General features: G+C 33.6%; 1 protein-coding gene across 1 annotated transcript in view; it reads right to left on the reverse strand.

Annotated features, from left to right (window-relative positions):
* Positions 1–14,746, reverse strand: part of ARL3 (ADP ribosylation factor like GTPase 3) — a 32,851-nt gene that overhangs the window by 17,646 nt on the left and 459 nt on the right. The window contains exons 2-4 of the mRNA XM_051981319.1: positions 8,982–9,125; positions 5,178–5,294; positions 574–624 (exon numbers count right to left, since the gene is read on the reverse strand). Of these exons, the coding sequence (XP_051837279.1) occupies positions 574–624; positions 5,178–5,294; positions 8,982–9,125 (312 nt within the window). The remainder of the gene's footprint in view (positions 1–573; positions 625–5,177; positions 5,295–8,981; positions 9,126–14,746) is intronic.

Consider the following 14,746-nt stretch of genomic DNA (forward strand, 5'->3'; position numbering starts at 1 on the left):
ACTGGGGGGGGGGGAGGGGAGAGGAATCTCCATATCCATTTTATATATATCCTTCCACTTTAAAAAAGCATATATACATACTGTACTATATAAGTGCTGTGTACTATTTACAAACAAGCTAGAGTTCAAGATGTACATGGTTACTTAGCACCAGGTACCATGTACCTGACATACAAGTAGCCTATTTAGGTTATATATTTCTTCTAATTCCTGATTTTTTTTTTTTAGTTACCCCAAGATCAATTAAGTTAATTTAGAAAGATGTAAAGAAAAACAAATTAAGTTCATTTCTGGCCTCTTTTAAGAGCCTGGAAAAGAATCTGCAGAGATTTTAGTTTTCATATCAATCCATTTACTAATAGTCTTATTTGTTTTATTTGATTAATTTTTGTTGTAAAGACTTCCACTAATAGTTTTGGAATCAACTTCTATTTTTGCCCAGCTTTTACAAAGACTATTTTGTTTGAATTATAAAAGTTTTTAAAAATAGCTTTCTAACTCTCAAACATTTAACAAAGTAAAGTAATGGAAAATTACTCATTTTAGAAATGTTTGGACAGAAGAATTATTTACCTGACCCGTCTCTTCAAACCGTTTTCTGTCTGCACTGTCGATAACATATATCTATAAAAGAAATAGGAATGATTACTTTAGTGACCCCAGATGGAAAAACTCAATGCTGCTTCTAGACATGAGTAGAAGATCTATCAGTTCAATCTTGCAGTGAAACGCCCGGGGTGACAAGTTCACCTCACGGAAGCAAAAGAAAACAAAATGTCTGGGAAATCTCTTCTCACAAACAACAATATCTAGGAGGTGACAAAAACCAGGGAATGTCAGGATAAAAGTGATAGTATGTTTTGAGATGTAAAAATTAACATAGACAAATCTCTAAAATTATGGACAATATTCTTGGAATTAATGTATATGTTATCTTTTAGTGTCTAGTTATCTTTCACATTTACATTAAAAATCTAGTTTGTCTAGCTCAAGGGATGAGATGTAGATAACAGGAAAAATTGGGGGGGAAATCTCATAAAAGGATTTGGAATTCAGTATATATACACTACAAATTTAGAATTTCTTTTGCTACATAATTACAAATTACAATTAAAATAATGCAGGAAAGACGAATCTCCTACAAAAGTGCTTTTTAACCAAAGAAATATCAAACCTATCATCTTTAGTAGCACTAAACTACATAAATGTACCTGCAGAAAGCAATCTGTGTGTGCATCAAATTCTGAACCATACCCAAGCCAGACTTTCTTCTAAAACAAAAGCAAGTAAAATTCTGCTGAATACTGTGAGTCAGGCACCCATAACTAAAAACTCACAGAAATGAAGTTCAGTCAAAAACAACTGCAGAGATAATTTTTTCTTCCAAGCACATTTATATCTTCATGTTTGTTTGTTTTTTTTTCAGGGAAAAGCAAAGAGAGAAGAAAGGCACAAAAAATGTTCTGGGCCTCAGAATTCTAAGGTCTGACTGTTATTATAAAATATCCAAAGAAGGCCAACAAGATACAACACTCTATTCATAGTGGTACCTCATAAATGTTGAATGGCTGGCAAGTTAATGCAAAACATGAGCTATGAAGGTCTTTCTAACTCAGAGGCTCAGAATAACTATGTTACAGAAGTGCTTCATGTAGAAAGGAAGGAAACATATTGGGATAGTTATAATAATAATATATAACAATGATACCATAATCTCTATATTAGAAATGAGTAACCATGTAACATGGAGTCGATTTTACTTTTATTTTGGGTGAGAGAGTCTAGACTAGATTGAGATGGATTTCATTTAAGCAATATACCAAAAAGAAGAATACAAAAATGAGAAGACATTATATCAATAGTGATTAGGAAGAGGATGTGTCCAGTAGAAAAGACTACATAGAAGGTCTTATGCAGGTGATAGAAAAAGGGGAAAAAAAGTTACAAAATTTCAAAACTGAAAAGGACTCTCAACAATCATCTAATCTTACTCCATACATGAAAGAATGCCCTCTATTTCAGCAAATGGTCATCCAGCCTTTGCTGGATTTGTTTATCAATATCCTTCCTAAGATGTGATTCTCATAAATGAAAACAGTATTCCAGATGTGGTCTGATGAAGTCAGAATATAAAACTATCACCTTCTTAATTCAGGATGGCATATATCTCTTAAGGCAGTCTAAGATTATGCCAATATCACATCATATTGATGACTCATATTGAGGGTATTATCTACTAACCCTTCCCACAAAATCAGAGGAGAAAACTGTGCTTGTCTAGAAGGTATAATATGAAGACAAAAACAAAATACTTATAATCCATCTCAAATATTATGAGGAATTGGTGGAGAGTTCTAAAAAATGGAGAAATATGGTCCCAAGAAAAGTTCAGAAGCTGACTGGTAAGTTCAGAGGCTGAGTGAAAACAAGAGTAAATCTTTGGCACTGATTTACTGCTAGTTGATATTTCATACAAACAGTCCCACAAAAACACTTCTGTGCTATGGCAAGTATGTTTTCAAAAGTAGCCATATTGTCCCTCAATCTATACATATGTTTTTCATAGTGTTTGGTTTATCACTCAAATCACTTCCAATCACATTTGGAAATGATTGTACCATAATTCTAAGGAAAAGCCTATAAAATGGCTACCCTATTTACTAAGAAATAAGTTAAATGAAAAGCAGTGGTCAGGCTTCTCTGGTGTGTTCATTTTGTTTTTCTTCAGCATTTTCCTTTTTTTATCCCCACAGATTTCATCTTTTAAAAAAAATGTTCATCTCCTTGTGGGACACATTGTCATTTACAAGAAAATGCTACTGCTCCTGATATGATCTATTTTTTATTGTCTGTCAACCTTGCCATGTAAAAAACAAACCCCAAACTAATTAAAACAGAGAATCTGGTTTTCAGCTTCAAAGAACCAGAGAAAATAGAAGCTCTGGTACTCTTCTAACCTTGATATTAAAATAGTGTGCATCCAGACAAACTATATTATTAACCCTATTTTAAAATCCTAATTTAACTCGGGACACTTGAAATTTTGCCATATGCAAAATTACTTGAAACTCTATTATCGTCATGGGAAGGTCAGTAAAAAGATTTTTATCTGATTTGATATGGACTCCCATAAGTTTATTCAACTTCCATTATCCAATGACTAATCACTGAGGAAATGAACGGAATATTCTTTTGTTTTTCTTTCTTCTCCCTACTGCTGCCACCTTTTGGCCATTTTGCTTCCCATAAACATCTCTCCACCAAAGGGTGGATATACATCAAGAAGAAATGAAATTCACATTTTGTAAAAGTTTGAGGAAGGGATACTGAAGCTATTGATTAAAATTAGGTTTTTGGATTATCTGTAGAGTTTCCCCAACTGTCCTTTCTATCTATTCCATACCAAAATACGTCTACTGTTTATTGTACTCTAGAAATCATTTTGTTTCAGAGAATTTGAGGCATATCCGAGAATTCTCAGTGGAGATAAGTAGCAAATGGTTTGATTTGATTATAAAATGATGAGACATTTTAAGTTATATTTAAAAGTAAAAATCAATGGAGCTTTGTTATACAAAGCTCTACCTTGAAAAACAGCAGTGGTATATATTTCTATGCTTTCTAATGACCTTGGGAAAAGTGTATCTATCTGCCCATTACTTCTATCACACCTTTTATCTCTCCTTTCTCTAGAAGTAAGAAATCATGAACCAGATATATAGCACTCTTTTGATCCTCCTTTAGGAATAATTTAGGCTATATTTAGGCATTGTGTTAACCCTTTTAGTCTAATAAAATTTTATATAGTTCCCTTTGGTGTCCACCTGGTGGGAAATAGTTAAATTACTCTTGAAACCATCTGATTTAGCTTTGGAATCGGATTTTCCTAACTCAAGAAGTAAAGAGTTTAAAACAAACAAATAAAAAACTGCATCCCTAGGTGCTGCTAAATCTGGCAAGGTAGTGCTTGGAGTCTAGCCCTAGGGACCAGGTTGATAACCATGGTCTCACAGGCCGCCCTGGAACAATACAAGGTTGAATCTAAATCCAAGATACAATCTTTCACTGGCTTCCTGATGCTTCAGAGAAAAACTTTCCTCATGTTGCTATGCTGAACTGATTTTTGCTCAAATATACATAGCTTGCTGGGTACATATGGTTCACACAAAATGTTACATCTGTGATTACATTACATCATCTTTGCATCCTGCCTACTAGCTGTTAGATTCATTTAACTTTTAAATTCTTACCCAAGGACCAGAAAATTTTGGAGACTTCTTTTAGGAACCTAACAAATATCTGTACCCTTAACTACCCATCTTCTAGAATTTTTCTTACTTTGTCTTATACCTGCAAAGCATCCAATATAAGCTTTGTTTCTCTCTACAACCTCTCTTTTAATCTAATATGTGCTTTTAGTACAATTTAAGAATAACACTTAAATGATTTATAAAACAAATACTGTGAAGAGGTATTTACTAAGTTTCCTGAGGCTAAGAGCATAGTTTTCTTTCTTGGAAAGTTGTGCCTCTCTCCACCTCCCTCCTAGCCAATAACCTATTTTTTCCACACCAATTCAAGCATCCAATCTGGCATCGACAGCAGAGAAATTTTCTTCACAAAAAGCCAGATTATAATATGGTTCTTACAACAGTGCCTCACATGTAGTAGGTGCAAAATTAATATTTGTTGATTTGATTTTATGATAACAATATTTATGTTTTGCTATTATCACAACCTAATGAGAATGAAAAATTAATTCTTATAGCATTCTTATTAATTTTCATAGTAATCACATGAAGCAAGGCTTTTCAAATTTTAGAAAAGGATGAAAAGAGCCTCGGAGCATCATTTTGGTGATTATAGTTAGTGACATTCTGGGATCTTCTAAGTTTTATTTTGCTGCTCAAATCACTGAAGTATGTTTATAAATAGATTATTTTGCCAAGGTGTAGAAGGACACACTATTGTTACCAAGCAACAATAATGTGTCTTATAAAAGCTATTCCAAGATTGCTTGCTTTACAATCGCCAGCCTTCTGCTAGCCCTGCTAATAAGTTCATGATGATTAATGTTATAGCAGTGGAAATACTGACAATGAGAACATTAGAGTGTTAATGTTTCTAGCACACAGCAGGAAAGGCCTTGAATTAATGCAGGAGTAGGCAGTACTTACAAGTACATCAGTATTTTCAAAATAATTCCTCCAGTATGGCCTGATTTTCCTCTGTCCACCAATGTCCCATACATTCAGTTTAAAACCTTGTGACTGTACACTTTTGATGTTAAAACCCTGAAAAAGAAAAAGGCAAAAACACCTAGTTAAATTATGCTTTGGGATTATATTAGTAAAAGATCATATTTAACAGCTTTGTCATCTCCCACTTGTGAGAAGTATTGACAGAGATGAACATAGTACTAATGAAAATTACTGCTACGAAAATTACATAGAGAAGAAAGCTAGCTCATGTACAATTAACTTCACCAGTGTTATAGAATCAGTAGCAGACAAAGTACTGACAAAATACTGCTGTCTATCCCATTCTCCAACAGCAGTCCTGCTTGGCTTCCATTTCAAGAAATACATGCTTTTGCCACATCCCAGGAGCTAATCACCTGAAATCTCATCATTGTGATTTAGGTTTGGATACTCTACACAGTCTCAACTCACTCACAGCTGCCATTCCCCTCTGATTAGAGGGTTGGAGAATAGAGCATTAAATGTCTCCCAAATCTTCCCTTTTAGAGGGCTCGCTCCTTCCTAGAAACTCCTTTCTCCATCAGAAGCACTGCTTCACTTTTACTTCACATAACAACCATGTCCCACCCTGGCACCCTCTGGAGCTCCATTCTCAATTGCCCTGATTTTTAGCTTTTTTTTTTGCACTGTCTTCTCCCATTAGATTGTAAGTTCTTTGAGGGCAGGAATTGGCTCTTTTTCTTAATTCTATCTGGCATGCTAGGTGTTTAATAAATATTTATCTAATTGAGCTAAATACTTATAGTGTTTACAAGGATGGGACAGTCAGGACACTGAGACTAATTTGGATTTGCAACATAGAGAATGCTATCTGAAGATCTTAGAATGGTAAAGGCTATCAGGAATATGGTTAAATCTGAAGACTCAAGAGAATAGAATGCTAAATTTAAAGAGGAACAACCATTGTGTGTGAAGGATCAGTTTTTTAAATTATGGTTCAGTATAGAAAGATTTTTCTATAGTGGGTTAAACAGGGTATAGAAAGAACTAAACTTATGCCACCATGTATGTGGGAGAATAAATTTGCACTTGACTTGTATTTTAAAGAACCATGGAGATTTAAAGTTCTACTAAAATAGCACACAATGCAACCCTGAATCGAGAAGTCATGCTGTGGGTAGTGGTTGGGGAGAAACCTTCTGATTCCTAGAAATAATCTGTGTTGTTCTTTTAGAAATCTTTGGTCAACCGGAAAATATGTTGATTTTCAGGAGTTACTGCAATGGAGAGCCTAAAGAAAGATGAGTAAATCATGGATCAGCATTCTGAGTCAGGAATTATAAGGACAAATGAGCAAAAAATTCAAGATTCAGATAGCATTTTATAATAAGGATTATTTTATCTCTCTTATAAGTGATACAGTGAAATCAAGACTTTAAAATCTGGTCTGAAGGTTTGCTGCTAGTGAACAGGAAATTTATCTTCCTTAGTAAAAAATAACAGGGCAAAGGAGCTCATTCTGAACATCTGGTGAATTTGCCTACATGCCACTATCACTACTTGAGATCTGAAACTAGGACACACTACATCAGGGGCAGGTGCTACCAGAGTCTTCATTATAGAGGAGAGTCACTTGTGTATAACTTAAGGTGTTGGTGTTTCTATAAAACTTGGAATGAAAGAGAAATAAATGTATGTTTGAATATTGGGAAGACAATGGATAAATAAATGGAGGATGCATTTTAACTTCTTGCCAAAAGTACCTAAAACTGTTCACTTAATAATGTCCCTTTCAAATCTCTAAAAGATTGTAAAGAGACATAAGAATCTGAAGGTCAAAATGTATAAAATAAGTATGTGCTTTATCTTTTTTCCTGAATATTTAAAAAGCTATCTTTTCTTCTCTTGTAAGGATCCAAACACACTAGAGTATGATTTTTTTATTTTAATAATATTTTATTTTTCTAAACATATGCAAAGATAGTTTTCAGCATTCACTCTTTGCAAAGCCATGTGTTCCAAATTTTTTCCCCTTTTTTCCTCCACCCTCCCCCAAACAGCAAGTAATTCAATATAGGTTAAACATGTGCAATTCTTCTAAACATATTTCTATATTTCTTATGCCATGCAAAAAACAAAAACAAAAACCTAAAAAAAAACCAAACAGGTCAAAAGGGAAAAAATACAAGAAAGAAAAAACAACAACAACAACAAAAAAGATGAAAAAACTGATCCACATTCAGTTCTCTCTCTGGATGTGGCTGAAACTTTCTATCACAAGTCTATTGGAACTGGCCTCAATCACCTTATTGTTGAAAAGAGGAAAATCATCTCACAGTCGATTCTCACACAGTCTTGTGCTGTGTACAAAGCTCTCCTGGTTCCACTCACTTCACTTAGCATCAGTTCATGTAAATCTTTATGTTTTTCTGAAATCAACGTGCTCATCATTTCATATAGAATAATATTCCATTATATTCATATATCATAACTTATTCAGCCATTCCCCAACTGAAGGGCATCCACTAGAGTATGTTTTTTTAGTCTTTCCAGGAGAAACTACTATAATTTATAAATTATCTGAATAAAGTTTGTTCAGAAGCTCTAAAATTGTTTATCTGATAGCAACTCAGTGACTTCTGAAATAAGGTACAAGTTAAGAATGCTCACCTAGTAATTAAGCACACACATCAACAGTTGTACAAATACTATCCAGAAAGGAAACAATTAATAACCTCAGGTTTATAATACTCTTTTTCTCACATATGCTAATGCTACAAAGTTACTAAGAACAGCAGATCAATTGCCAGTCAATAAATCCAGGTATTTAGTGAGGAAGTAATTTTTCTCCTTAGGAATTTTCTCCTTCTTCTATTCTTGTAGAGAAAGAGGTATAAAGACATTCACCAGTTTTTCTGTCCTGTACTTATTATTAGGTTATGGCTAGATTTGAATGCTGTTGTCTCAAAATTTCAATAGGTTTGTAAATTGTAGCCTAGATACTTTATTTATCCTATCCTTCATTTATTTCAGTTTACTCTTATTAATTTACATTATCCTTTGGAAATTTTGTTCTCAAAGAATCCTTTCTGAGAGGCTGTGTTAAAAAAATTTTTTTTAAATGAACAAAATAGTACATAGAATCCCCCTTTTACCCTGGCACTAATGATTTCTGTATTTTTTTTTTTTAATTTCCTATTTTTTAGATTCATCTTGGTTAGCCTTAGTTTTAGAATATAAACTGTGGGGGAGGAGAAAGGATGGGGCAGAGTTTGTAGTGGTCTTCATTTTTGGATTGCTAGTACCTTGTACATAACTTTTAAAAAATGCATGCTCTCAAACAGCCAGCATATTCTTTCTACCAGTACAAATGAGAACCTAGTTGTAGCTTTTATACTGTATAATTCTTGTCTATGTCTTTTTGTAAACCTCCATAAAAGATCCATCTAAAGCATTAGAAGCTTTCCTCTGATTCTTTAAATATTTCATTGATCCCACTCAATATTTCATGGATGAAATTCTTGGGCTGTTACCTCCCCACTTTTTTTTTTAAAGTCAAAATATTATGTGATGTGCACTTAATAAAATGTTGAATTCTGACTGTTGATTGGATCAGAATACAGATAATGTAAATGTTTACTTTTAGATGGTGTAGAATATGTTATTGGGCATTGAACCAAGAGCTAAAAGACAAAAGTTCTGTTTTTTCCTTAGTCTTCCTTTTTTTGAAGGGCATGATGTACCATGAAACAAAAATACTTCATAACAGAATGTGTTTACCTGTGTAGGTGTAATGTGACTGATGTCTTCAGATGCAAGCTGCTTCAGGAGTGTAGTTTTGCCAGCATTATCCAAGCCCAGGAGTAGAATTCTTACCTCCTGGTCTGGTGCACTCTTCAATTTCCTCAGGATTGAGAGTAAACCCTTGGGTAATCACAAAGAAGAGAGGTTACTTTCAAGGCTTTACCATAAATGCCTGGATCTCATTGTGCTGGGCAGTAGAATGTAAGTTCATTCTCATCGAACATAGCTCTTAGCTATGGAAAGCTTTTAGTAATGTTTTTCATTCAAGTGCTATTTATCCCATCTGGTCTCTTCCTTTATATCTTATCAGGAGTACACTAATATACTTTTGAAAATGACACTGGCAGAAGTAACTTTAAAAAATAGCATTACTTATCTATTATAGTTATGGCTAGACTTTGATGTTATCTCAAAGTTTGCAAATTGTAGCAGAAGTACTCTGTTTATCCTAATCTTCATCTATTTCAGTTCACCCTTAATAGTCTAAAGTATCCTATCAGGCTTCCTTTCTGAGAGGATCAGTGTTAACAGGGTTTTTGTTTTTCTTTTAATGAGCAAATGGCACACATAGAAATTAAGTGATTGTTAAAGTCAGCGAGGGGTCACCAAATAATTAAGAATTAAAGAATATTTCTAATTTATCCTAATACTTTTGTCATATGGCTTCTTACTTTGAATATTTCCCATTTTGTAGACTTTTAGAAAGAATACCAGATATTCTTAGGTAAGAATATACTGACTATCCTACTAAAAGATGACATGAAGATAACTAATGATTATATACATAATAAGCTAGGTAATATTAAAATTCATCAGCTAACTTTATTAAGAGAAAATTACTTCTGGAAAATAACATTACTTCTCATGTCTAATATTGGGTTTCTTTGTTCACTAATTCTAGTCCTGATTGTGCCATGCATTTACTGAAGGACATTAACCTTTATCATGTCTCAATTTTCCCATTTTTAAGGGAGAAAATATATATTTAGCAGAGAATTAGCGTGAGTATAGCTGTGTGTCAAAAACAGGAATGGATCTCAATGGGTCTCATATTGACTTAGAAAACCACAAATTAATATTATATATTTTATATTTAAATTTATTTTGTGAAACATTTCAAAATTACATTTTAATTTGATTTAATACTTGGGTTTGTTTTGTTTTTTTTTTACAACTCTGAAACCTTTGTTATAGTGGATGGGGAGCTGGTCTTGGACTCATCAAGACATAGATTCAATGCCAGTCTTCAACAATTTATTTAACATTCTCAGTGACTCAAGCAACTATGTAAGACTCCAAGCAGTATAACAGGTACAGCTCTGTCTTGAGGAAGGGAGGGACAAAAGTTCCCTATCCTAATTAAACCACAGATCCAGCTCTCCCCCCAACCCTATGAATACTTGATTAAATGGAATAATACATATCATGGTTAACCCCTAGAGATGAATACAGAAAAATTATTTCTATTATCAAATGATTTAAGAAACTTCCTAAGATCAATTTTAAAAACAGTTGAAATTTATCACTGTATTCTATATTATTAATAGATAATATCTATCTGGCAGAACAAGTTAACAGAGCTATCAATCCTTATGGAAATCTTGAGGGAAGAGTTGCTTTTCATAAAACAGCTTTATGTTCTAACATTTCTAAACCAACAAAACTTTAACAAGTTCTGTTTTGGCCTGTTTCCTAGAGTGTCACATCTCTGTAAGAGAGAATCATTAAGTAAAAATATATTCAGATTTTTTTCATTTTAACTTCTTCAAAGATAATTTCTGTTAATCTTAAAAACAGGCAGCAAGAAAGCATTAGAATTCTAACTATAACCAAACAAAATTGATACCATAGGAAACATAAAAAAGAATACTTTCTGTATTTCTAATAGCAATTTTCCTTTGGAAAGACCATTGAAATAGAAAGATTTGCTTTCAAAGAAAGTGACACTAAAGAAGCAGAATTATAGACTCCAGCCCAGTGGTGACTATAGTTCAATACTGTTCTGCCATTTTACAGATGAGAAAATAAAGGGATCCAGAGATGAATGGCTTGCTCAAAACAGATGTGGTTGCTAAGTGGCAGGCTTGGGTCCTGACTAGAAATCCAGCATCTTTTCCTCAATCTTTCATGGCAGAATGATGAATGGCATTAGAAATGACACATGCCATAAAATGTAACAGCACACCTACTGACAATCCTAGTCAGTGGATCACAGGATTATAAGGGTTAGCTAAAGAGGGAAGATATTTATAGAAATCAGCATTCTACCTGCAGTGAATAAAGTAAGCTGATTTAAAAGCCTGAAGGTAAAGCAAAATAAGTCTATCTCTATGTCTGCTTGTATAACAATATCCACCTATTTGAAATGTTATTTGATCTGAAGTTCAGAGAAATTAATATTCTTAGCATTTAATAAAATAGTACTACTTTCTAAATATATCTTAAAGAACAGCTAATCAGACCAGTGAATAAACTAATTAGCTTGAATATGAATTTAAGATATATTTTTAGCATCCTGCCCCAGTACTTTGCCCTAATATTGATTAAAGGCTATAAATTTTTTTTCACCTAATAGCATGTTACTACCACATGCTGTGTTACAGCAGTTATTATCCTCAAACTGGCAGACAAAATAGATCTAACTCATCGATAAAATATTTAAATGAACTTTTACAGTGACTAGGTATATAAGACTGAAGTGCTATATACACCTATTTAGCTAAATTAACTAGGAGGTGCACATAAAATATCTACAACCTAGGCCATTCCAAGGAATATAAACAAATTTATCTGTTGGGGTATTTGAACCTTACAATGGGGAAAAAAAAAACTCCAGTTGTCTGCAGTTTCCACAGGTTCCTCTCAATGAACTTAAAATGGATATGACAAGTCAAAAACAAATCAACTATAGTGCTGCTAAGTAGGACCATCTTAATCTCCAGAATCTTGTGACTGGACCTTATATTGGATTTTCTACAGTCTGGACATCTCTTACTTCAAAGGGCCATGAGTCTGTAGCTGTTGTTATTACCTCCATCTTAGTAGGCAATCTTTAAGAGTTATCACAGCACAAAGTCTCATTATCCTCATAGTCACCTAGGGAAACCAGTCAAAGCGTTTTCATTTTGGCAAGGCTGTTGAAAATTTGTGTTCTGCTAGCATACATGGCCTTTTAGAATTTACAGCAGCCTCTACACCATGAAGCATTTCAAAAGTACTTTGATTGGAAGTAAACACACACTTATTAAGTACCTTCTTTGTGTCCATTCTTAGCACTTTACAAATATTATTTGTATCCTATTTGATACTCAAAATAACCTCAGGAGGTAGGTATTATCATCATCCCATTTTGTTGTTATTGTTCTGCCTTTGTTGTTGAAGAGGAAACAGAAGCAGACAGAGGTTAAATGACTTGCCTAGAAACACCCAACTAGTACTGAGTTTAGGCTTCCTGACTCTAGGCTCAGCAACTTTATATACCTAAATAAGGAATTATGTTTAGTTATCTCTACAATAAATACATGAAAAGACTTGAGCTTTTTCTGAGGCAAAGATGTCAATGTTCCTTTCTATCAGTGCCAATGAAATAGGCTTTTCCTCAAAAATGCATCAAGAGTACTTTGTCCAGAGGATTTTTTAAAAATATAAAACAGTGATATCAAACACAAATAGAAATGGGAGTCTTAATCTATACATAAGGATCTCTGATGGAAGTATATTGGCTTAATTTCAAATTGTAATGTTATCTATGCTTTAATGTACTTTTATTTTGTTATATATTTCCAAATTATATTTTAAACACTTCTAGTTTACAATAATCATCAAATACAAAATACATCTGAAAACTACCAACATATCAAAAAGCAATACAATAGTATAATATCTACTACAATACTGACTTGCTGAGTGGCTGAACAAAAGAATACTGGTTAAAAATGTGAAGTTAGGATTAAAACAAATGATCATCTCATTATTTCATACTTGTATACTATAACCAACTCAAAATGTTTGAAGAAACTATTGGTGAATGAATAGTTTTTGTTACAGTAGCCCAGTTTTTAAAACAAACAAGTATCAACTATTAGTCTCAGCTGAAGGTCTTAGTTTCCTGGACTTTTTATTTCAGGAAGTTGTTAACTTGTATCTATACTTTGTTCATTCCCTTTTATTGACCTTAAAAGTGAAATCAGATTTGCTTCTATACTAACAGCACTGCAAATACCTATGTCTCTCATGTTAGAAAAAATTCAAAATTAGTAGTTATAGGAAAATATATAAAAGACCAGCTTTCAGTTCAGATACAAAGTGATTAAAAAGCCCAACCATAGAATTCTGAACTCACAAGAAATATGACACACTAAGTCACATTACAAGTTCTAAAAATTTGACATTTTATTTTCTAATTAAGCAAGCCTTTACCAGACATCCAGTACTTCAAGACACTGAAATATAGATTAAAACAAAAAGAAGGCTTTGTCTTAAGAAACTTATATTCGACTGTAACAATATAGACCCTCTTATAAACAAAAATTTTAAACCAAACATATACTAAAGAATGCCTGTGCATGTATACATATTTATATGTTTATATTTAAGAGGGAAAAAAATCCAGCAAAACCTTTGAAGACCAATTTACACCTGGAAAAAGATGTAGTGTTTATTGTTATTTATAATCTTGAATTTAAAAAAACCACCAAATTGTTCAGTTCATTTGATGGATAAACTGGTAAAGTTAGCCAATGATGATGCATTTGTCATCTGTGATGACAATCTTCATCTTCTGTTGGTCTGACATGCCTATTTAGCTTCATTTCTAGTTACTTTGGTGTAAATATTTGTGTTCTTTAATGAGAAAGATTTCTAATGAACACTTCATAAACAAATGATTAATAAAAAGATAACACCAAAAATATTTACACAAATCTGTTTAGCCTGAGGTTAACAAAACTGTTACATAGAATGTGCAAAATCTGGTTGGCAGCATTAGCTAAAAGAATTCTACTTATACTTAGCAATCTGATCATGTGCAATCAATTGTTTTTTTCCTCCTATATTTATTCACTGATCTCTTATTAAATATTTTCTCACTTTGATACAGCTTTTTCTAAGCCTTCCAACCACTGAAATTTTCCAATGTTTTTAAAGGTTAAAAAAAATCGAGTGGAGAGCAACTCAAATTACAGCTTCAACATTACCCATCACTCGTGGCTACAAATCCTAACTATTTTTCCTTTCAAGTGAATAACTGACCAGTATCCTCAGGAAGCTTGAGAAGCCTTTTGTGATACGAACATCTTCTTAACCCTCCAAATGAACTATTCTGAAATCAACAGGGTCCGATTAGAAAAAGCCAAACTATCGAAGTCCAAAATATGGGAAAGTTTTAGTTTGAGATGAAAAGTGAGAATCTGTGCCCTAAATTGATAAGCAGTCCATTTACCCTTTTCCTTTTCCTTCGGAAGTCCAGGGACTTCTACCCAAAGCTAGGCTTTCCGCTCAAGTTTGATCAGTTCTTTAAAAAAGGGAGGGGGGGGGAGAGCAGTCTCGAAGGAGGGGATGGGGGAAAAGACCAGCTGAAGCACGATGGCCGTAGGCTGGATAGGCTGCTGCTCGGGATGGGCAGGTCCCCAAATCCTAAAAGGGGAGGCACCAATTAGAGCAGGCGCCTCTCTCCAGGGAAAGCCTCTCGAGAGTGCGGGCTATCTCTACTCCTCAGGGCCCGCACCTGTGGATACGGAGCC

The sequence above is a fragment of the Antechinus flavipes genome, chromosome 2 (assembly GCF_016432865.1).
Source record: "Antechinus flavipes isolate AdamAnt ecotype Samford, QLD, Australia chromosome 2, AdamAnt_v2, whole genome shotgun sequence".
Taxonomy (NCBI): Eukaryota; Metazoa; Chordata; class Mammalia; order Dasyuromorphia; family Dasyuridae; genus Antechinus; species Antechinus flavipes.